Source organism: Nycticebus coucang, chromosome 13, assembly GCF_027406575.1.
Source record: "Nycticebus coucang isolate mNycCou1 chromosome 13, mNycCou1.pri, whole genome shotgun sequence".
In the NCBI taxonomy this organism is placed as follows: domain Eukaryota; kingdom Metazoa; phylum Chordata; class Mammalia; order Primates; family Lorisidae; genus Nycticebus; species Nycticebus coucang.
The window spans coordinates 12,289,422-12,314,883 of NC_069792.1; the positions used below are offsets into that span (position 1 = coordinate 12,289,422).

At 40.8% G+C, this 25,462-nt stretch overlaps 1 protein-coding gene across 5 annotated transcripts in view; it reads right to left on the reverse strand.

Annotated features, from left to right (window-relative positions):
* The window catches only part of ASPH (aspartate beta-hydroxylase), a 230,019-nt gene that overhangs the window by 26,883 nt on the left and 177,674 nt on the right, over positions 1 to 25,462 (reverse strand). For all 5 annotated transcript variants that reach the window (XM_053558393.1, XM_053558390.1, XM_053558394.1 and 2 more), the window contains 4 exons: positions 23,445 to 23,581; positions 17,202 to 17,300; positions 14,999 to 15,088; positions 9,292 to 9,429 (listed from right to left, as the gene is read on the reverse strand). In XM_053558393.1, coding sequence (XP_053414368.1) covers positions 9,292 to 9,429; positions 14,999 to 15,088; positions 17,202 to 17,300; positions 23,445 to 23,581 — 464 coding nt within the window. The remainder of the gene's footprint in view (positions 1 to 9,291; positions 9,430 to 14,998; positions 15,089 to 17,201; positions 17,301 to 23,444; positions 23,582 to 25,462) is intronic.

Genomic DNA, 25,462 nt, shown 5'->3' on the forward strand with positions numbered 1-25,462 from the left:
CCCTGATTATAAAACTAATGTAGGACCTTCACATGAAAGCTATATCCCAGTTATAACCAAAGAATAGGGAGAAAGGGGAAAGGGAGGGGAGGGAGGGGGGAGGGAGGGGGAAGGAGGGGGATTAATGGGATTACACCTGCGGTGCATCTTACAAGGGTATATGTGAATCCTAGTAAATGTGGAATGTAAAGGTCTTAGCAAAATAACTAAGAAAATGCTACAAAAGCTATGTTAACTAGTGTGATGAAAATGTGTCAAACGATCTATGAACCAAGTGTATGGTGCCCCACGATCATACTAATGTACACAGCTATGGTTTAATAAAAATAAATAAATAAATAAATAAAAATAAATTTCTTAGAGTTCTTCCTGGATCTTTCCTTGTTCCCTTTCATAGTCTCCTGTCCTTGTTTTACAGATACGCTGTCTTCTCTTAAACTGAGTATATGCAGAGGTCTTATTTGAAGTTCGCTTTTGTTCCCGCATTTTCTGTTTCCTCTGAGCTACAGGACTCTTTTTGTTTTGCTCATCTTTCATGTGGAAGGGTCTCCTTAGTGTTCGGTGATCCTTAGCTACTGGTCCGATAAAGCTGAAGACAGTGACCTGCGTCACAGGGCAAGGCTAAAGTCTGACAGCTACAACAGTGGGTACATTGTCAAGCCAGCATTGTTACTGGGGACCCTGAAATGTCAATGCAGATAGGCCTATGTTAGGCCATGCAGTTTCTTTATTGCTATAGTACCAGATGTATTAAATTCTTTCTTTGGAAGTCCCTCTGTAATTACTTTGGTTTCTGTATTCTGAGATCTGCCAAATCAGGTAGTTCTGTTTTCCATTTTTAAAAATCATGCTGACACGTTCTTCTATTGTTTCCTTACCTTTTTTCTTAAGTTTGTATCACTTTTATTCTTTTATGATCATGTAAGTGAGGTTTCACATAGGATTTTTTTTCTTTTTTTTTTTTTAGACAGAATCTGACTTTGTCACCTTTGGTAGAGTGCCTTGGCATCACAGCTCACAGCAACATCAAACTCTTCAGCTCAAGTGATCCCCTTGCCTCAGCCTCCTGAGTAGGTGGGATTACAGGTGCCTGCCACGATGCCAGGGTATTTTTAGAGTGGGGGGGGGCTCAGGCTGGTCTTGAACTCATGAGGTCCGGTGATCATTTGCCTCAGCCTCTGAAAGTGCTAGGATTACAGCTGTGAACCACTGTGCCCAGCCTTCACATGGGAGGCTTTTAAATGCATGTATTTAGTTTTGTTTAATCTTCTTTCATGTTTTCTACATATTGTTAATAATTTTTTTTGCTATTTATCTTTTCTCCTAGAATAGACAGACTCTTAGTAAATAACCCAAGCATCTGGTAAAGTTCAGAAGCAAAATCCTATTGGCCTGCAAAACTTTTTGCCAGTCCCTCAAATGTATCTTTTTAAAAATCACCAAAATACAGATCTGAAGTAAAAATAAAAATTAAAAAAAAATCCTCCTCATCATATTTCACACTTTGAACCAAACTTTACCACTCCACATTTTGATCTGTTAGTTCAACTTCTTTTTGTCTGGTCCATACTTCCCATCATTAGGTAGAGCCTCAGTTCCACGATGTGTTCAGATGATGGTAACACTAATGGTGATGCTTGAAGCTTGACTGGAAATCACTTTAATTTGTTCTAATCAAACATAATTGGTCTAACGGAGCTTTAAATATTTTCTTCTATGTAGGAAAATATGACCTTCCAGAACAACATTTTGCTGAGGCAGTTGGTAAACGTGGCCTGTTGCTAAGAAGAATTCCTCAGGACAGTCACAAATGGTAATCGTTCGGCAGGGTTGACATAACAAAGAACCACACAATGGGTGACTTAACACAAATAGATGTTCAAGAGCAAGGTGTCAGTAAATTTGGTTGCTTTGGAGATGTCTCTCCCTGGCAGGTGGGCACCTCCTCAGTATGTCCTCACGAGGCATTTCCTCTGTGGACGCCCATCCCTGGTACCTCTCTGTGGGTCCAGGTTTCCTCTTTTCGTAAGGATACGTCAGAATGGATTAAGGCCTACCCTAATGGCCTCTTTTAACTTATACTATCAACAAACACAGTCATCTTCTGAGGTCCTGGGGAGTAGGATTTTAACATCTGAATTTTGGGGAGCACAACTGAGCCCATAACACTAATGTAGATGCAAGTTAGAACTGGCTCCCAGTAAGGAAGCACAGCAAATGGAAGGCAAGAATAAATTCATATGAACAGGGACAAAGGGACTTTATAGAGGCAAAATCAAACATACTCATGGAGAAAGGCAGGAAGAGCTGTGTTTTAACATGTGAGCAAAATATAATACGAGAACCCCCAGGGTTCAGAGTCACATAAGCAAGATTGAGCAAGTAACTGTGTGTGATGTGGTGTTAAGAAAAAAGGCATAGAGCAAACACAGACATTAGCAGTTGAGAAAAGTCTCGGAGATGGGCGGCCCCTGTGGCTCAAGGAGTAGGGCGCCGGCCCCATATGCCAGAGGTGGCGGGTTTAAACCCAGCCCTGATCAAAAACTGCAACCAAAAAAAAAAAAAGTTTCAGAGATGTGTATATGCCCTGAACGGTTCAAACTCTATAATAAGAAACAAGATGTAGTCAAAGACTATTCTAGGCAACGTTTATACATTAAATTGGAGTTAGAATGAATTGGTAACAGAGGTGCATTAGTACAGTGCATACCAAATTTTACCTACCAACTTAAGAATATGGTTGTAACTTATTATTGCTGTTTTAGAAACTGTATATCTTAATTTTTAAAGATAAAATCAGCTTCCTTAAATCTTAGGCAAAACATGCCCATACTTTACACCTGATAAGACCTGGCTGGCAGCGTACTCTGCCTTAGAAACATCACCCCAGGGTCAGGGCACCCTCCGACTATGGTGCTCAGCTGAGGTTAAAGAATCAGAGCAAACACCCCAGCGACTGTCACGCTATCACAGCAAATTCTCTTTGTAATATTTTTAATAACACCTCTAAGGAAATCAGCAGCATGAAAAAAGCAATCTCTCACTGGTCCCAATACATTTCAAACAGATCTCCTTGTTTTTCAAGTCTGTTTATCTTTCACAAAGATAAAACAGCTGACATTGCTTATTGTGGAAATAAAATGACCAATAAATAGGAATAGCAAAGGCTATTATTGAGAGCTTGCTATAGCAAAAGAGTCTGCCACCATCACTTGCATTTTGGCAGAGAATCAAAGGCAGGTAGGGGGCGGGGAAGCTTCATGGTGGAAAGGAGGGAAGGCTTCAGCTGAGTCCTGAGTGGACGCTGTTGGCCACTGCAGCTGGGAGCAGCTGACTTCAGAGACTTCCCGTGTGACTGGTCAGGGAACACACTGCCTTTCTCTGGTTGGGTTTAATTTGGAAGTCAGGACAAAATCAGGGAAGCTGTCAGTTGTTAGTCAAATTCTGGCCATATAGAAACTATTGTTTAGCTTCCTGCATTGTAACTAGAGACATCAGTCTGCCTTTCTGGGCCATTTATGCAGATAAGGGCTTGGTTTCCTGGGCAGCCTGCCGCATGTTGTGGGTCACGGTTCTGTTTTTACGTACGGTCTGGCCATTGTCCATTTGGGTATTTACCATCCTTTACCTCTTACCATCCTTGATGAAAGAAAAGGGTAACCACAAGGCACTTAGCACTGGGGCAAGAGTCTTAAATAAATGAATTTTTCTTTTTCTAGAGAATGGGAGAAAAAAAGATTTCTTCTGAGAGAAAGGAGAAAAGACAGTCCCGGTTGTCAAGAGAATCACCCATCCAGGGCTTCAAGGATTCAGATGACGAAGGAGACCCATATTCCTCATACACCATCTCTGACAGGCAGGGAATCCCGCCAACGTTACCATCATCAGAAGAAGGCAAAGCCTTCCTGCCCTCCCTCCTGGGAACAGTGAACTGAGCTGTGTCCGGAGGGACTGGCAGCTGTGAGCAGAAGCCCCAGAGTCCCTGATTTCCAGGGGCTGCAACCTGCCATGTAAATAAATAGCACATTGCTCTTTAAAGAGATCAATTACCTGTAACATATATGTGTATGTGCACTTTTACGGCATCGATCTCTGTGTATCCACGGCAAGACATAAATCCTGACCTACTGGATTAAACATTTTACAAAACAAAACGCAGCACCACCTACCGGCAGTTTGCAACTAATCCCAAACATCAAACACTGTACTGGGAGTTCCCGAAGAGGATCAGAGATAAACCCACTTCATAGGCATCTTTTTATCCATGTGGACAAATACTGAAAACTCACTGATTTTGCTTTTGGAAAAAGCAAATAGCCTTTTTCCTTTGAAATAACTTTAAACATATAAAATATTTTAGTCTTTGGCTACAATCACCTGCCACAATCAGCCTCATCTGCCCCACTAAATCCTGGCAGGCTGCTGACTGACTAAGGGCTCGCATCTAAACAGCACACAGGACCAATCCACGGTGCTAGGTTTGCTTTTGCTTTGCTTTATTTTGGTTTTTTGAGTCTTACCAAAGCATTGTAGGAGAGGAGAAGCTAACGTACCCTTTTTGAATTTAGAGATAAAGAAACAGAGGGTCAGATGGGTAAAATGACTTGTCCGAAGTGGCAGAGCTGAGAACAAAACTAATTATGCAGCCGCTTTTAAAAAGTTCACCTTTAAATCACATAATCACTGAGCTCTGGACTCTCACAGTCATTTAGTGGTCACCTTTATTGAAATTATTGTTGGAATCAAAAGTTTTGATTTAGAAAGATAAAATTAAACTATTATGCTAATATTAAGAAATTGCTTTTAGCACTTTTTATACTATAATATTTACTTTTACATAAAATTGCTAATTCTGCTAATTTCCAGCTGAATTCTGATATAAATCTGACATGTTTGATCCTTTCCAAATCCATTTTATTTTAAAAGCAGTTTGGGGAGAACATGCAAAGATTTAGTCACTGAGAGAGAAATGTGGAGCCTCTAATTTAGAACAAGTCTCGTTTCTGTCCAGGTGAAGTTATTCATACATAATGGATTTCTTAATTAACAAAAGCCACGGTCTGAAGGAAAATGATGGAGAGTGCCATGCTAATCAATCATTCCCGTGCACTGTGTCACACCTTTGGCAAAATATTACCGGGCAGGCCTCCAACTGTAATGAAACCATGTGAAGGAGAAAGCAAACTTCTCCGCAATGCTTCTCAGCTCCATCACAGAGCTGCTCTGGAAAACTCAGAAAGGGAGGCAGGGATTTTGCTTTTTCCCAGTGATGAGGACACTCTTAGTTAGCAGGAAAAACATATGCAAATAGGAATTTGTGGAGGGTTTGGACGAGAAGAAATAGGGGAATGGGTGAAGAGAGAGTCCTTCAAGAAAAAGGACCATCAGATGCAAAGGTCTGGGGGTTGGAGGAATTCTGGCTGGAATGGTGAAGGGTGAGGTAAGAGAGGACAGACTAATAAGCCGGCCAGTGGGGTAACGCTGCATCACCTCTGCTACCGTCTGAATGCTCGTAGCCCCCCAGATTCATATGTTCAAATCTAATCACCAATGTGATGGGATTAGGAGGTGATTTCGGTGATTCTTGTAAACAGGCCCTTATTAAAGAGGCTCCAGGAAGCTGCCTTCCTTCTTCCACCGTGCGCAGGCACAGCCAGGAGACATGTCTGCAAGGGGGAAGCAGCCCTCACCAGACACCCAATCTGCCAGACGTTGGTCTTAGATTCACAGCTTCTAGAACCATGAGAAAGAAATTAATAGTATCTACAAGCCACTAAGTTTGTGGCATTTTGTTACAACAGCCCAAAAGAACGAGGACACTGACCAAAACTTGGAAAGGCACATTAACAAAGGGATTAATTAATTAATTTTCACATCAAACGCTCACATTTCTGTATAGTTGAAGACAGCGAGACGTCTGTTTGGGGAGGATAACTTTGGTAGACATTTTCACAGCATCTGAACCTCAGCGGAGAAGGTTTCTTAGAAATGGAATGGCAAGGAAAGGAGAACAAAGAGCAAAGAACAGTGTCTGGGGACAAGTGAGGTCCACAATCAGCAAATATCCTGAACACCGTGGGCCGCCCTCCCAGCGTCAATCCTGCCTCTGCCTTCTCCCTCACAGGACACTGACTTCAATAGGCACCCACCTTCCTCCAGCAGAGCCATTTGACTTTGAGGAAACTGACCCTGTCTTAGCTTCACAGGTGATCTGGTTTGAGGATAATCTCATCGCCCTTGCCAGTATTCATCCAGAATGGACATGGGACTTCCCTCGGCCCTGTCAGACTGCAGGGGAGATCTGTCGCCTGGCTGATGCGGAGCTGCCCTCTCTTCTTCCCACTGGAAGTCTGTTGCCACTGTTTCTTGCCAGCTACGTGCCAGCTCAGACTCCCCGTGACTGTGACTGCCTATGTGACGAGGCTCTCACCAACGCAAGTGAGTCTGCCTGGACGCTTGCTTTTACAAGGCCATCTAGGGCTGGACAGAAGGCTCAGCAAGTCACGTTGCTCCAGCCTCTGTTCCTCTTCATTCCAGCTGCCACCGAGCGCCAAAACAAAGTGTGAAGACAAGAAAATCCTCCCCTGAATTACACTGCCCCCCGCTGAAGTCAGCACTAGTGCTAGGATTCTAGTTATATGAGTCAATACAATTTCTTGTTGTTTAAACTGAGTTTGAGTTGCATGAAACCCCATTAAAAACGGGGCCTTGGTGTGTGTCACACTTTCTGGGGGCAAGACATGATTGCAAGAGGGACTTTACCTAACAATTGCAATCAGTGTAACCTGGCTTATTGTACCCTCAATGAATCCCCAACAATAAAGAAAAAAAAAAAAAACTACAACAGGGAAATGAAATCACAAAGAGATCAAGAAAAAAATGATTGGATGAAAATGAGAATCAGAAAAGCTCAATGTGAGGAAAGATAAAATTTTACCCCCAACCCTCCCCACCCCAAACAGTGCTAAATAGAAGATGTTCTTACACCATTTCTGTTTGGGACAGGAACGTTTTTAAGTCGATCTGAATTCATTGGTTCCATGCCACAGTTTTCTGATCCATAAAATATTCCAAGGCTAATTGATGGAAGCTTACTTTACAACTGGATTATGATGATTATTAAGTATGCTTTCACAATGAAAAATAGAATAAACACGGTCAGGTAAGACCTGTTGGATCTAAGTACATTAAAACCACATTGGCACATCTCCTTTCCCCAAGCAGACCAACTCAGTCAGTGAAGTTTTATTCATTTTTTTTTTTTTTAATTATTGGGGATTCATTGAGGGTACAATAAGCCAGGTTACACTGATTGCAATTGTTAGGTAAAGTCCCTCTTGCAATCATGTCTTGCCCCCAGAAAGTGTGACACACACCAAGGCCCCACCCCCCTCCCTCCGAGTTTTATTCGTCTTATAGCTATATTTTATTCTGGATGTTCTATAAGAGGGAAATGATGAAAAATTTTTACATATATCTAAAGATAGAAAGAAATTACAATAAATCTCCATATATCCATCACCCAGTTTCTAGAATTATAGTATTTTGTTATTCTTTCTCTTCCCTTCCTGCCTTCTAAACCTGTAAAATCAATTCTTTGAATAACAAAATATATTTCCTTTTTTCTTTTTTTTTTTGAGACAGAGTTTCATTATGTCGCCCTTGGTAGAATGCTGTGGCATCACAGCTCACAGAAACCTCAAACTCTTGGGCTTAAGCTATTGTTAGTTAGCTTAAGCCCTGCTAGTTTTTGTTGCAGTTGTCATTGTTGTTTAGCTGGCCCAGGCCAGATGGAACCCGCCAGCCTTGTATGTGGCTGGTGCCATAACCACTGTGCTATGGGTGCAGGTGCTGAGCCCAAAATATATTTTCTTATATAAACCATGTGGAAATGGTGGTTAATTTCTGAGGCCAAAACACTGAAGCTTATCTAACCCACAGGATACATAAAATTTGTGCATTTTTGATAGAAAACAATATTATTAAAACTATGGGTTAATTAACTATGAGTCCCAATTTATTAATATGTCTAAGAATAAAGGCTTTACCAAAGCAAAATTAAACTTCTGACGAGCCCCTATCAAATTCACAAAGCATACAGTCTTAAAAAGTTCAGGTTTAACCTACCAATATAAAACTTTCCAATTTTTTAAAAGGTATTAAGTTGTTAGAATCACTTAGTTTCTCTACCTTTCTGTCTGCTACACATTTTCTAAAAATATTTATAACTGCTTTTTCTTTTCATAGTCTCAGGAAGACATTTTGAACCTCAAAATGTGGTTCAAGGTCACACAAAGCTTCTCTAGACTCTTTAAGGGGGTCTGCAAGATCAAAACTACTTTTTTAATAATGCAAACATGTGGCTACACACCCGTAGCTCAGTGAGTAGGGTGCCAGCCACATACACCGAGGCTGGCGAGTTCCAGCCCGGCCCAGGCCAGCTAAACGACAATGACAACTGCAACCAAAAAAATAGACGGGCATTGTGGTGGGTACCTATAGTCTCAAGCTACTTGGGAGGCTGAGGCAAGAGAATCACTTAAAAACCCAAGAGTTTGAGGTTGCTGTGAGCTGTGAAACCACAGCACTTTACCTAGGGCGACACAGTGAGACTCTGTCTCAAAAAAAAAAAAAATATATATGTATATATATGTATATAATGCAAACATGCTATTTGCTCTTTTCACACTCATTTGTTCGGGGTCACACAGTAGAGTTTACCAGAAACTGTGTGTTATATACATTACAGCTATATTGGATATATGTGTGAAACAGATGTAAGAATCCTCCTGTCCTCCGTTAATCCAGACTTCAAAAAACATTTGTAAAAATATAACACGATTCCAATCTTCTGATTGTATTTTTAGCTTGGGGAATATAATTATTTTTCCAACTGTTATACCCATTAACGTGTAACAGAGTTGTTATTGTTGCTGAAGGAATTCATGAACATATATAAATTTTTCTTTCAGTTGTAATGTGTGATGATTATATTGACTAATACAACCCAGACCAACAAAAATTCTTCTGGATGCTCAGTAATTTTAGGAGTACGGAATGGTCCTAAGGCCAAAATGTATCAGACCCACTACTTCAGACAAATTTCCTTCTTCAGCATGTAAACAAAAGGGCTAAAGGGATAAAAAGATTCGTGTCCCAATATTTTTGCAAATGTCTCCAGAAGTAAAATCTCTCCCTTCCCTGACCTTCCTTTCTCTGATCAACATTGTCTGATTTTGAGTAGGGAATGGAGAGAGACTCGGCGAGGATGCCATCTGAGTGAACACTCACCTTTACTAAATCTGTGTAGCCGGTTTCTTTTGCTGTCCACCAGGGCTGAGCTTTCAGGCCATTCACGTTGTAGAGCGAGCGTTGCCAAACAGACGCAAAATGTCCTCGCTTGTGCCCAAGCTCGTACCACTTATATGCCTGCAAGACCAGGAAGAAGGTGCTCCAAACTGTTCGTTCAACAAAGCATTTTAATCAGTTTTAAAATTAAAGCCATTAAAAGTAAGGTATTACTTCGAGACATTTAAATAAAGAGCTTGCCATTAGGTACCTAACTCAGTTGAAAATCTGTTGAAATCAGGTGACAATACTATTTCATTGGATTTTTGATTGTGGCTGATCTGTATAATGAACGTGTGCACTGCATTCTCACACCAAGGCTGTGAGCTGCCTGACCAGTGGATCTGGGCCCTACACACACAGGTCCCCACAGGTCCAGCAGGGCATCCAGGACTTAACTTGTTGAATGGTTAAATAAGACACCAAAGAGGATCATCTTATAAATTGTGGTATATGTATACCATGGAATACTATGCAGCCTTAAAGAAAGATGGAGACTTTACCTCTTTCATGTTTACATGGATGGAGCTGGAACATATTCTTCTTAGTAAAGTATCTCAAGAATGGAAGAAAAAGTACCCAATGTACTCAGCCCTACTATGAAACTAATTTGGGACTCTCACATGAAAGCTATAACCCAGCTACAACTTAACAATAGGGGGAAGTGGGAAAGGGGGGGTAGAGGGAGGGGGATTGGTGGGATCACACCTGTGGTGCATCTTACAGGGGTATTTGTGAAACTTGGTAGATGTAGAATGTAAAGGTTTTGGCACAGTAACTGAGATAACGCCGGAAAGGCTATGTTAACCACTGTGATAAAAATGTGTCAAATGGTCTATGAAGCGAGTGTATGATGCCCCATGATCATATCAATCTATACAGTTATGATTTAATAAAAAAAAAAAAGAAAATGCCATGAAGGCTATGAACAGTTTGATGAGAATATTTCAGATTGTATATGAAACCTGCACATTGTACCCCTTGATTGCACTAATGTACACAGCTACGATTTAACAATAAAAAAAAAAGGAAAGAAAAAAAAAAGAGGATCATCTTGGTATTTTACTGTTCATTTCTATTTTATGTTTCCTTTAAAGGGAAAGGATTATGATTTTAATCATTTCATTCAAGATATGTGCATTTACCAAATTGGAATGCTAAAATGGACAGCCATTTCACACGCACTTTCCCTGTCCTCGTCTAAGAAGGCTACCCCAAGGCAAGAGGACACAAATCCTCCATCAAGTTGAGTAGACAGAAGGGAAATGTTATTCTGAGTTGGCAATAAATATAGTGATAGCCCATATTAGATTTTTTTGAAGGGAATTTTTGTTCATAATGTATTTTTTTCTAGCTATAAGTGATAACATTTGTGGCTTAAGGCTAGCAGTAACATGTGAGAACTTGCCTCCAAGACTAGCCTTTTCAGGGACAGCTGGCTGCTCCAGATGGCTCCTTCAAATGACGTCCGAGCCATATGCTCCCCAAGTGTCCCTTCCCTCCTGCAAGGGGCACGCGCCCTTGTCTTGGGATGCCTGGCGTTCCTTGTTATGCACTTAATATTATCCTTTCTGATGTTGCATGGAGGATTTAATGATTACTTTTGAAGAGTGATTTCAAATATATTTTTATTAATAAAATAAGCGTTTATTATCAACTTGAATATCTTCTTCAAAAGTCTCCAGATATACTTTAGACATAAAAAATGTTAACCTTTAAAAGTCTTTTAAAATTCATGATTTTGAAATTTTTCCATTAGAAAACCAAAGGGCACCAGCAGTCCCACCTCATACGTGTAAAGGCAGTTCACATTCACTACTTGCTTCCACGCGTGGAATCTCTTTGGCTCTTTCTAATAACCCCAAATATCACTATTTTACAAATGTTAAAACTGAGGTTAATAAAGGCTAAATCTTTTGAAACTGAAATCCAGGGCTCCTGGCAACTTGTTCTATCATTGCATGAAAATCATCAAAAATGATTTTCTTATTTATTTTTCTCATAAATATCTCAAATTAAGAAGGCATATGCTTGTTTATTTTCCTTAAAATACATGTAAGTCATAGCCAGAACTTCTTTAAAAACTAGAAAGTTTAAATGGCTAATTGCTGTCTATTTTCTTTTTTAAAGCTAGCATTTATCTATGGGGGTTATTTTTGTCCAAGTCAAATTTAGGATTTTATTTCCTGTACTTTTCAGTGTAAAAGTGACCGACAATCTTAATTACAACAGATTGTTTTTTTAATCTGACAGTCCATTAATTTTTGAGTCATCAGCAATGTATTTTAAAGACCTGACATTCTGTTAGAAGAGTGAGAAAAAAGTTATTATAGGAAAATCAGAAAGCAAATATTTTAGAGCTAGTCCCTCAACATGCTGAATGCCTGGGCAAGTCGCTGTACTTACAACTGCATGTTCAAACTGTCACTAAGGTCTTTTTCTGACACTCCAGTCTACGACTACATCAAAAAGGACTCTTAATTTTGTACCCACCTGCCATTCAATTTGGGGGAAAAATAAAATTGTGAAAATGATATATCAGAATTTAAAAATTAATCACCTTCAAGGATGTTTGTCACAGGGGATTTAATGAATTTAGCTATATTTTTTAAAACATTTAAACTACTTTAAAATAAAAATTGCTAGAAAATCAATACTCGAGTTAGAATCTGCTGAAAATTTTCCCTCCACTATTACTCATCTTATCCAGAATATTGTATGTCTAATCAGGAATACTAAAACAGACAGTAAGAACACCTGGGCCACCTTCTTAAATGTTTTTTATATGAACATCATCTCCACTTTCTTCAAATTATTGCTATATATGGTTCTCTCTCTCTCACACACAGACACACACACACACACACACACAAATAGTACGTTGAAATATTCCAACTTAGAAAACCCCAGGCCACATCTGTGCTGTGGCCTATCTGATGTGACCCCGCTGGTCTGCTCGGCTGGGAGCATGCTATCCAGTGGGGCCCAGGAGACACTTCCGGGGAGGACAGCTGGCTGCAACTTGCCTAGGGAGGATTGTAAATGTTAGCACATAGAAATAGCACTTTATTTTATTCCGCAGCAGGTTTTTTGAGCATAACATTCCCTAAAAGAGAGACTGAATAAACAACAGGCAGGTTCCTACAGCCACCGCTGTGGGGCACAAAACAAAGGCTGGAATTAACACTGACCGAGTGAGCAGGGACTGGGTGGATATCAAAGACCCGGGGAGGCTGCATCAACACCGCTGGCTGGGAAGTTGGCAGTATCATTAGATGAGAGAAAACAAGTGACTTTTCCCTGTGACATCCATGCAGTGACACCATGCAGGCAGCAGACATGTGAACTTACTGGGACTTGGAGGAGGATACTAGATCTAGCTAGAATGTGGGTTTGGAAATTATGGAAATATCAGGAACAGCTGAAGCTGAACTGTTGCACAACTAGTACAGTTTGTTTTCCTCCCTTGCCTGTCCACACTAACTGAATCTAGGGCTCAAAACCCATTTCATTGGCAGCCTCTGCAGCACGGAGGCCCTGGGTTTGCTTTTCTTTTCTTTTTTATTTTATTTTATTTTTAAATCATAGCTGTGTACATTAATGCGATCATGCTGTACCATACACTGGTTTTATAGACCATTTGACATATTTTCATCACACTGGTTAACATAGCCTTCCTGGCATTTTATTAGTTATTGTGTTAAGATTGGTTTGCTTTTCATGGGTCCATCCTCTTCCAGAGCTGGAGCAGTGCTCTGCCCATGAAGACATGAAGGGTGTTTGCTTCCCAAGATGCAAACTCAGAGTGTGACATCCAATTCACACTCAAAACCTAATAAACACGCACACAGAATGAATCAAAATGGGGTTTCTATAGGTTGTTTCTGTTCAATAAGAATGATTCCTTGTGAGCTTTTGAAATTCAAGAACTGTGCTGCATTTTGCATATTAATGATAATTAAAATAGTAGACCGGTCCCATAGGTTCAAATCCCAAAACTTAACAAGTGTTTAGCAGTGAATTCTTTGCCCTTGAAGTTGTGAGATAAATTATAGACTTCTGTCTTTGCCCTGGGCCCTGAAATGTTCAAAAATAAATTAATTGGTAACAATTATATTTATAGTAATCAGACATAAACATTCATCCAGTGTTAGATAATGTAGTTATTTTTTATCACTCTCATTCAAAGGAAGTACCAGCCATTATATCTAATAGAACAAAGAGATGCAAAAATGGTTACTCATCAGCAATTTCTCCCTTCTTTCTCTTCACTTCTAATGGTACATTCTATTTTAGCTGACTGATTGGTAGGTTAGAAGGGGAAAGGTAAAGATAAATAGAAATATGCCAAGAAAACAGTGTCAATTATCCAAAACTCTATTACCCTCAATTGGTGCATGTTTCTAGCAGGTAATTTCCTTGTCACAAACTTCTGTGCTTCTCTGAACTCACATTGTCTAGCTGGTCCCATGTTCCTGAAACTGTTATCCTTAGATGTCACTTTATTACAAATATGGGATGCAATGGTTACAAAGATGTAGGGTCTCATTTTACCCTTTATCCAATGACTCTAAGGACAGCCCAGCCTAGCACCCCTGCAATGGAGGAGGACAGGAGAGGTGGGTTTCGACACTCAGCGGCACCAGGTAAATCATGATAGGTTGTGGAAGAGTTAAGAAATATACAACACAGAATATCATGATTAATGATCCAATGTTATGGTTGCAGAAGCTGAGGTTGCACTCAGAAAAAGGCAATCATCACCAAGAAAACATGTAGCTTGTTTTAGCTACTACATTTTTTGTGTCAGTACTTAACATTACTACAGCCACAGTGTTCATCTTAAACTTGGCATTAATATCTCAGAGGGTAAGTTACATAACTAACCATTAGAATCAGTTGAATAAAGACAGGTTCTTTATTTTACTTTATTCATTCTAAAAATAACTACTTTTAAAGTCCCCAAATAAAACAAAAATGAATCTAGGAGACCTGTTAAAATATTTTTAAAAATTTAAATAATTTCAGAGACTTTTTTATTAAAAAATACTTTTCCAAGGTAATGTCTATTTTTCTATATATATATATACAGCACATATCAATTTAGAGACTACTCTTACGATTACATAGCTGATTTCTTAAAAGAAACTATAAAAGCCAAATCCTAAGACTTTTTATTTTTTGAGACAGAATCTCACTCTGACCCCAGCCTAGAGTGCAGTGGTATGAACATAACTCACTGCAGCCTCAAATTTCTGTGTTCATGAGATCCTCCTATCTCAGCCTCCCAAGAAGCCAGAACTACAGTTATGTAGCACCACCTCACTCATTTAAATTTTTTTTTTTTTTATAGACAGGGTCTTGCTATGTTGCCCTGGCTAATCTAGAATTTCTGGCCCCAAGCAATCCTCCTACTTCAGCCTCCTAAAGTGCTGGGATTACAGGCATGTACCACCATGCCCAGAATGCTTTATATGATTAAGCTGGAGTTGTTGGGTTGTTTCAAACATAAAGACTAAATAATTTAAATCACTGCCTTCAAAAGTGTATACTCAAAATGTTTTCTCAATTGTAATTTTTTTTTAAAAGTACTTAGTCCCCCAACTCCATCCTCTGTTAGAGAGAACAAGACGTTGACAAACCCCATTACCTCTTTGTTCCCAACCCTCTGCATGGCATCTCCCAGGTGGAAATAAAATCTCCCATCATCGGTTCCAGGATCCCCAGATTCTATTCCTTCCTGTAGAAAGTACAATGTTAGTATTTGTGAAGAATTAAATACCAGTTTTCATTAATTGAGTTACATAGACTTTCCTACGACATACATAGGAAAATCTAGAAACCAGAAATATACATCTCAATATTAAAGGTTAGCAATGAGGTTACTGTTCAACATTTGCCATGCAAAAGCAAAAAGGAGGTCAGAAAAGTAAATTTAACCCTACATCTCTCATTGATCATCAGTAGTGTGGTCTGTGAAATTAGGGTGATACTCTGTGCATCTTCTTTGCAGGAACAATTGTAACTCAATAACTGAAAGAATTTCTCTGGTCAGATAGCTCTCATATTTATTTTCTTTTCCAAATCTGACCACGTTTCATCTGGAGACTTTTTATTCCTGAACCAAAATGTTGAACTGCTCATGTTTGAAACGACAGCAGCCCAATCGCAAGTCCTACATCTTTCTGCTCAAAACAAACCTGTCCTTATCTTTTAAAAGGATCTTTGTAAAATTTTTACAAAACATATAGAAGAATTGAAGCCGACTGGAATCTTTTAAAATGTCATTTATATTAAATAATTTCTTATTGTAAAATATTTAGCTGATGCTCCCATTTCCCCCACAGGACTAACAAGTAGATTTATAACACAAAAAAGGGAGAGAGAAAATAGAAATAAAATATTAGAGCAAGAGTATGAATTTAGAAATGCAAAAGAAGAAAAGTCAAAAATACTAAAACACCAAAGACTTCTTTCTAAAAATCTGTATCTTTGAGGCCTCTTCACATGAAGCTTATTGTATTTCACTAGGAAGAAATTTTATTTACATCATGTTGGAAAGTAGCAAAAGTCCCATGATGGACGGAAGGGGAGAAGTGGCATCACCCAGGGCAGGAGGAGAACTGTCACCAGAGTCCTTGGCTGACCAACACTCCAATGTCCTTGCTTGTAAACTAACCAACCCAGTAGTCATGGTCTCCATCTCTGAAGCAGGGAGAATACTGCTTGGCTCTCCAGTGCCAGAGAAAATGCAAGGGGACACTTCGATAGAGAAACCCACATGTCCGCAAGGCCCTGGCAGGGACTGTGAGGTTTTCAGAAGTGCAGTGACAGCCTGGACAAACCAGGAGTACAAATCCCCCTGAAGGGGAGCCGCCCCCAGTTCCAGGGGTGGAGAAGTAGGCCAGACTCAACCTTTTAAGAGAAACTAGAAGTCTGCATGATTACATAAATGTTCAGATTCTCAAATAAGGCAAGCAATTAAAATTATTTTTAATAGAGCTGTGCTGGCCAAAAAAGACACACGAGCTATTTGCAGTCTGTGGGTTGCTACTTGAGATCACTGATTGAAGTCCTGTGAAAGAAAGAGATCATGGAAATGAAACAAGCTGCTACTGAGAAAAGAGTTCACAGCTATCCAGTCAGCTACCTGTTCAACATGGTAGTTGGCAGCTGTCACCATTAAAATTATAATGAAGTAAAATGAAAAATTCACTTTCTCAGTTGCAGTGGCCACATTTAAGGTACGCAGTGGCCACTCATACAACTGAATACAGATAAAGAATAACTACCATGGTGGCAGAAAGTTCTACTGAATGGCCCTGGGCTGGACTACACGTGATTCAGGTGAATTAATGAGGATTCAATTAGATCTGAGAAGAAAGTAACAGTGTATTTTCATCCAAATATTTTGAGCTATCAGATAAGCTTTGAGATTGACCTATTTAGGCTGAATTCACTGCCCCACCTTGTGTAGGTAGCCAAGAGTCCTGGTCAGAGTAGACTCAGTAGACAACAATTAACTTGTAAAGGCAATTTTTAATGCATTGTCTGTATTTTAAATTAGTGTAGCAATCATTTTTGTCCACCTTTGCCATTTAAAAACAACAACTCCGGTTTTAGGCATTTTTCCATAAAATCTTTCCAAGTAGTTCCTGTTCCCATGGTTGATATCGTGACATCTGGCAGTTACAGAGGAGGCTCACACCGCCACAAACAGCAGGGTCACAGACGTAGACCCCAAGGATGGATGACTCCAGGTGCACTCCAGTCACACTACCAGGCACACCAAGGGTGAGCTGACGACTCAAAGGAACTGGAAGGTGGAAGAGAGCAGGCGCAGTGAGAGCTACCTTCAAATAGGGAATGCTCTCGGCAATCTTGTTCTGTGCCTTCAGGATGAAGCCGTAGTGGACTTTAGCAAAGCCGTCATTAGGTGTCACACTCAGAACCTAAACTCAAAGAAAACAAGGAGCCAGCGTGAGTGACTACAAATTGTACAAATGGCTGTCTAAACAGATTTTAATTAACTTGGCTGGACCTGGATTGGATTATGATGTTACAGCTTAAAACGCTCTTTGGTCTCGTGGCAATTTCATTAGACCTAAGCAACCCCTTTTAACTCCATAGGCTGTTCACATTTACACAATAGTTCTTTAAGAATGAAGAAATGAATGAAAAGGCAATAACTACTAAAGTGTTGCTTTAATAATGCAAAACTGCAAAATATCTGTCAATTGATATGACCTCAACATTTTTTTAGTGATCTGGGGAAAATTGCTTTAAATTTGCTATACTTGAAGACAACTCTGAATGGTTATTAGACATTATTTTCTACACATGCTTTATAAATTGCCTTCATTAAGAGAAAATGTAGTTAGTTTTGCATTTGTAAATATATCACAATCCATTCATTCAACAAAAGCTTCTTGAGAGCCCAGACTGTTTTTAGCACTGAGGATGAAGTGGTGAGCAAATCCAACAGTCTGTGATAAAACCCAGGTAAATATTTCATACAAAGTACACCATCATTTGTTACTATATGCATTTATTATGATTTAAAGATAAATTATGCAAAATGCCTCTAAATTAAATTTTAGCAATGAGAAATCAAAACAGTAGCATTCAACTTGTCAAACTGCTTAAACAAAGGATTTTATAGAACCAAAGAGAAAGGTCAAGGTATGAGCTGGGTGCGTGTAGAGGAAAGACACATCTCCCAAACCTTTGCTTCGTCCTTGAGCCTGAGCAGAAAAAGAGCCATCCCAGCCACCACAGGGCCCCCACACAGAAGGAGAAAGTGATCACAGGGAGCGCACACCATACCCCGAATGTGTCTCCAGGACACACACTGCTGAAACTCAGTGCTGCGTCCAGACTGGCATGTCATCCGTGAGCAAATCCAGCCAACACTGCCTTCAAAGTATCTTCCAAATACTAGTACCTTGTCATGTTCTTTATGGCTGCCTCCCCGGTCCAAGTCTCAGCATCTCTCCCTGCCTTCTTCGGGCACCTCCTAACTGCCCACCCGATGCACCCCCAGCCCCGCTCCCCTGCAGTCCCTTCTCTACACGGGGTCCTGAGTGAACTCTTTAGACTGGTGTTTTTCAACCTTTTTTATCTCCCAGCACACTGGAACCTATAGTTAAACTTCTGTGGCACACTTAAATGATGTTGATCAAAAAAGAAAGGTTAAAAAGCTAATATACTTACTGTGCTTTGAAATTCTTTTGGAAATAATTTAATGGGTGATCTTTAAAAGTTTTCATGACACACCTAAGATCCTCTCATGACACACCTGTATGCCATGGCACACAGATTCAAAGTCACTGCCGCAGGTCCTGGATCAGAACTCGTCCTCCTCTGTTCCATCTCCCACCTCTCTGGCCTCCTCTTTTGATGCTCTCTCTCCCCCAGGAGGCATGCTGGGCTCCTTCTTGCCTTCCCAATAAGTCAAAGCCCCCTTGTTAGGACCTTTACAGTCACAGTACTCCTGTGGCTCAAACTCTTCTGCCAGACATCCAAATGGCACACGTCCTAGCCTTGGTGAAGGAAGTCTATGCCTGAAGGTCAGCATCTCATTGAGCTGTGGCTCTGAATGCCAGTCCCATTACTAAATGGAGCCCTCCCACTAGTCCTTCACTCTCCATCTTCTGCATCCTGACTCATTTTCCTTCACAGCACTCAAGACACCTGCCCTATTGTATCTGAGGTTACCTCCACTAAGACTCTGGGCATTTTGTCTGTTTCACTCTCCACCCATCCACTGTGCCTGGCAGGCAGCAGGCCCTTGAGAAAGTTGTGCTAACTGTGTGGCTGGGCGCATGCTGGGCCTTACTCCCTAAGCTGGGTCTTTGAATCCCAGACTCTGCTTCTCTGCAGCTCCCACAGCACTGCCCCCTTGCTAGACACTCAGCAGGTGCTCAGCACACACCTCTGGAATTAAACTCAACTGAGGGGAGTTGGGTTCTGCCAGCACAACCAGGCAGGGATCATTATAATTATTCAGCTCTGCAGATGACACCCCTGCCCGCTGCAGGCACAGGGCCATCATTGCAAGTAATTAACTGATTGGTTTACTAGACATTTTAGAACACATAGAACTCTTCTATGCCCTCGACATAAAAACATGAATGAGATCCACTCTCTTTTCTTGGGAGGCTATTAAGCAAGTGAGGAGACAGATTTACAAGCAGAGGACGACCATGAAGACACCAAGTGCAGCCACAGACCACCACTGAGGCTTTGCAGAGGGTGGGGTGGGAGTGGCCCAGATCCCTCCAGGGGCAGGCTGGGTGTGGCAAGGTCCAAAAGCTACTTAGGGATGAACAGGAATTCACCAAGAACAGGAAGATGGTAAGGAGAAGGCATTCAGTGAACAATAGGAAGTGAGTGAAAAGGGATCACAGGCCAGGAAGAGAAAAAGGGGATACTGTTAAATTACAAACAAAAGGTGACAGAGGAGACTGGAGAAGAGGGCGGATGTCAGACCCAATCACAGAGGGTCCTGTTTAGTGTGGTGTGCAATATAATCCCTTGGGGGGTAGAAAGACATTACAAACACTTCTACTTATATCTGCGTCTGAAATATAACATTTAGAATGAAACCAGCTCCACGGCTCTCCTCTCATCTGCATGGTGGTCAGCGGTGAGTCACACTCACGACTGCGCTATTGGGGGAGAGGAGGGGGCCTCCAACAGCCAGAGCCACCTGCCCGCCGACCTCCCTGCTGACTCCCTGCCCTCAGCACCAGACTTCCCGTGTGTACCTGTGGGCGCACTGTGCACGTACAGGCTGCATTCATTATCCCCTTAGAATCTGCAGACCCTTAAAAAACGACAAGTAGTATGATACCACTTCTAAGCAACCCAGACTGAAGCTATAGTTGACTATTGAACAACAAGGGCTTACACTACACAGGAAGCACAGGTCCGCTACACACAGAGGTGTCCCACCCCTATCACCCCCGACAGCGCGAGGCCAAGCCTCATCTTCCTCCTCCTCCTCCTTAGTCTTAACATGTGGGCAAAGAGGATGACCATCTTTACAATGATCCACTTCTACTCGGTGAATGGGAACTATAATTTCTCTTCCTTAGGACTTTGATAACATTTTCTTTTCTCTTGCTCCCTTTTAAAACCTGTCTTTAATACATTTCTCCTGGAGAGAATACATATAGTGTGGGAGGGACATGTTAACCAAGTGTTGATGTTACTGGGAAGGCTTCTAGTCAACAGCAGTAGGTTATTGGTGGTTTTGGGGGAGTCAAAAATGATAGGTGGATTTTCCACTGCAGGTGGGGTCAGTGCCCCCAACCCCCACATTGTTCAAAGGTCAGCTGTCACAGTGAAGTTACAACATTCCCTCTCTATATACATAGTACATGCTCCACGCACACACGTGGTACAGACAACAAACTGGGACAGCTGACATTTCTACCGCCAGTACCAATTCTTTGCAAGACATATTACTAGGATTTAAAATAATTCTATAATCATAAACAGCACTGCACATTGATCTCACTAAAATATTCATTCTTGAATGAAAGTAAAAAGATTTTTTGGCAGTTAAATAAAATTTAAAGGTATTTTAAATATTTCATTTCATCTTAATACTGATTTGAGTCTTTGCCACTTTTATAATGTGCATTGTCATTGAAGGGCAGGTAATAAAACATGTTTGAAGAGCACAGCCGTGAGCAATGGGAACGAGGGAAAAATCAAAGCGGAGGGGAGGTCAGATTTGTGCTTCAGTGTGGGTGGAGCTCAGAGGCGAGCCAGCCAGGGCAGGACAAGCCCGTCCTCGTTTAGACGTGAGTCGTAAGTGCCTGGGTGAAAAAGAGACACGGTTTGAAAGATATTCGAAAGGTAAAAGGAATAGAAATTAGAAATCTGATGGTAGATTGTAAATTCCGTGAGGGCACATTCTGTGTCTGTTACATGAACTAGCATTCCTGAGCTGGGGTGTCTGTGTGTGGGTGTGTTTATAAATGTGTGTTGACCCAGTGAATGGATATTATATGTGGGGAGTGGGTGGGGAGAGTCAGGGAAGGGCTGGACTCCCCACCCCGTTGGCCTGGGCGGCCAGCAGTGCTGCCAACTTGAGGAGCCTGCAGAACCACAGATGTGGCAATCTCTGCGGAACCATTATAAAGCCAGTCTCATGAAACTGAAAGTAGCAAAAACCCAGAAAGGAAACTATCAACAATTTTGATAAATATATTCAAAAATAAAAAATCAACATGAAGAAAAATATAAACTTACTGTATTAGTTTTTCTACAAACGATCTTGGATACAGACAGAAACATATCGTGATAAACTTTGGTTAAGAAAAGGGAATCCATTCGGTACAGCTCATTAAATCAGAAGGGAGAGAAAGGGATAAAAGGCAAATCTGACACACATCTTCAGTCTATTAACGCTTCTTGAAAAAGAAATTCACTCTATCGTATAATACGACTATACTTTAGACTTTCTGCCTCCTATTATGCTTATTTAGGTGAGATTATGAGTTCAAAGGTATAACCCACAGCACATAAATTTTATTTTTTCAGGATGATGTAAAATGCATCACATATCTGAGATTTAGTGTCAGGTAAAAGAGATAAATATATTCAAGAAAGGTTTCAAAAGGTGAGGAAGAACAAATCCATAGTGGGTTAGAGATACTGGTTTCTCTGTTTTCAGAGCTTGCCCTGGTTTCAAGGTGTTGATACCCAGTCAACACCTGACAGTGTCTTTTAGATAAAAGAGAGGGAGAGAGTGGGATGCTAAAAGGGGGAGAGGGAAGCCTAGAGAGAGGGAAGGAAAATGGGAAGGAATTCTACAGGAAAGGAAGGCATGAAGGAATGAACTCATTCATTCACTCTGCAGGTCTGTCTTCGGGTGGCTCCTGACAGTGGGAGTCTAAGGACGTGTTTGCTGCAGCTTTAGAATTCTTACTTTCACCAGATCCCAAATCACCAAGACACAGGATGCTTCCCTTAACCAAGCTCTGCACCGCAGGGCACTGAGAGTTATGTTTTGGCCATTAGCAAATACAATGTCATTTTATAACCTGGAACAACCTTTAGTTGACGGCACACATTTTCACCACCGTAGGTTGAAACCACTCTGTGTCAGTATTAGTGACGTTATACAGAACAAATGTCTTGTTTCTGCTCTCTCAGAAAACATAAAACTTAGGAGAAGGGTAAGAAGATAACTGCTCCAAAATTCAACAATTTTTAATTTTGCTTCACCAGCAATCAACCGAGGGAAGTGCCACTCTGAGAGAGGGCCCAGTCCCTGGACTGAGTAGGAAACTGCTGCACTGAACGGAATTTTTAAAATGCCGTAGAAGGAATCACAACGGCTATCCCTGAGTGGTCTCATTTTGATGCAGACTGCACTAGCTCAAAAACCACTGATCAATAGGCCTAAATTAAAGAATGCCAGCTCTCTGTTTTCTTTCTTGTACAGAGGCCTTAACTTTTTCCAGTTTCAAAGTTCACTGGGTATCTATTTATCCTGCACCAAAAGAATTCCCTCATTGCTTAAAGAAGTCACAGCTTTCTAGATTTTGTAGCTACTTGTGACTTAGAGGTTACCTGTTAAAACATCCATTATAAAGTAGAAATCCTTGGAAAGGCATTCTAGCCAGGGAATTGATAGGTCAGTGCTCTTTTGAAAAGTTAGTAATTTATTCCACATGCTTGAAAGGGCCCTGGGCTACGGTCTCTCTTCAGACCATACTTTTAGTGTAAAAAAGAAAAATACTATATTTTTACACATAAGAACTTGAATTCCTCTTCCTATCATAACACTCTTTTAAAGGCTGTTTATGGAAAGATAAATATGAAGTTTTAAAAATATCACAACTGTAAGTTGAAGGCTTTGATGTACCAAGTGTTAACTAAGATTTCAAATCTTCTGATCAGGGAAAAAAACCAATGTTAAAACAAAGTTTAGGACATCTCAACAATCAAAATCCATGTCATTTAACTTCATTGAAAATAGAGAGAGAAAGATCGGGCCTATTAAATGTAATTTATAGATAGCAGGAGAACTTAATGTTCAGAATAATCCGATATAGTTAATAAAAGACGATGCTCACCTCTTCATAAACCTTCTTGGCATTGCCATTATCTCCAATCAAGAGGTAGCCCACTCCAAGGTCATTCTTTAAGGAAGTGTCATTGGGAAATAGTTGAACTAATCTCTGGAGGGTAAGCAGGGAACCCCTCATATGACCTGGGTTGGTAGGAAGGGGATAAAGAAAAAGGCCCAACAGAAATAAAAATAGAGTATGGAAACTTTCCATTGAAACACAAATCATGAGCGACTACACAGCAGCCCCTGACAACAGGCTTCAATCTGACTTTATATATTAGTGGCTTATTAAGAACCTCGGAAGATTTTACGATGTCATGGCCGTGGCATCAATAACCACCATAAGTAGATACTGAATATAATATTGATTATAAACACTTACAGATATTTTCATTTTCTAAATTTATCAACATTTACCATTTTGGGTTAAATTCCCTCTTTAGTTACCAATTCCTTGTTAAAAAGTGCTTTGCTGAGATATTTTTTAGTTTGTTAACCTTAAAATTACATATAGAGGATAAACAATAAAAAAAAGTCTAACTGATTTCAGGGTCTAGTACCCTGTGTAAAACCTGAAAAGGCACCAAGGCTCACAGGACTCAACTGCTGATATCATCACCAAATAAAAACATCCTCATCTCTAAGTAATAAAGCACAGGCCACATCCACCAGGACGAGGGGACCCTCTGGTGGATGACAGCATGCGATGCACTACACGATTTAATGTAGGACAGTGTTTCTCAACCTTTTTGATCTCACAGCACACTTGAGCCTATAGTTGAACTTCCATGGCACAAATTATGTTAATCAAAAAAAGAAAGAGTAAAAAAAAGAATACACTTAGTGTGCTTTGAATTTCTTTTTTTTTTTTTTTGGTTTTTGGCCGGGGCTGGGTTTGAACCCGCCACCTCCAGCATATGGGACCGGCACCCTACTCCTCGAGCCACGGGTGCTGCCCGCTTTGAATTTCTTTTGAAAATAATTTAATTAATGACGTTTAAAATTGCCCACAGCACACCTAAGATCCTTCCACGGGATGCTAGTGTGCTGCAGCACAGCAGCTGAAAATCACTGATGTAGAGGGCCGGTGCGGTGGTAATGCACACCTGTCATCCCAGCATTTTGGGAGGCTGAGGGGATGGACTGTTGGAGCTCAGGAATTCACGATCAGCCTGAGCAGAGCAAGCCCCCATCTTTACTAAAAATAGAAAAACTAGCTAGGCGATGTGGTGGGCACCTGCAGTCCCAGCTATTCAGGAGGCTGATTGCTGCCTGGAGAGCTTGAGGTTGCTATGCGCCATGTCACCACAGCATCCTATCCAGGGTGACAGAGTAGACTCTGTCTTAACAAAAAAAAAAAAAAAAAAAGAAGGAAAATGAAAATCCTTGATGTAGAATCATGAAAACTCCAGCTTCAACATTTTTTTTTTTTTTGCAGTTTTTGGCTGGGGCTGGGTTTGAACCCACCACCTCCGGCATATGGGGCCAGTGCCCTGCTCCTTTGAGCCACAGGCACCACCCACGCTTCAACTTATTTTTAAAGCTCTCTGACGGAAATATAAAATTAGTAGGGTCAGGTATAATTATTTCTTGCCACAGTTGGAAAGTTTCAATTGTATAAATTAAAATGGGCACAAGACTAGCATACACAAAAAACAAACAATCCCCCCCTCCCCCAAATTACCTACAGGGCTTAGTTGTGCACACACTGAACACTGGCTGGGTATCAGGGTGGCGGGAGGGCCAATACGCTAATGCAGTGATGTGTGCCACTAACAGACCAGCTGCATAAAGCCTCCTAGCTCACCCCACGGCCCACACCCCATGACTGGCCAATCGTATTCCAGTCACAACCCCAGGTGAGTTTGCTCCATTCCCTCGCTAATAACTCCTCCTGTCCGTTGCTCCCAGCCTTTCCACTCCGCACTCCAGAATCTTGTTCTAATGGGATCAAATTTTACCACCTCGCCATTTTCACTAAAATCTGCCTGTAGTTGCCTCAGAACTCTCTCAAGTGAACTT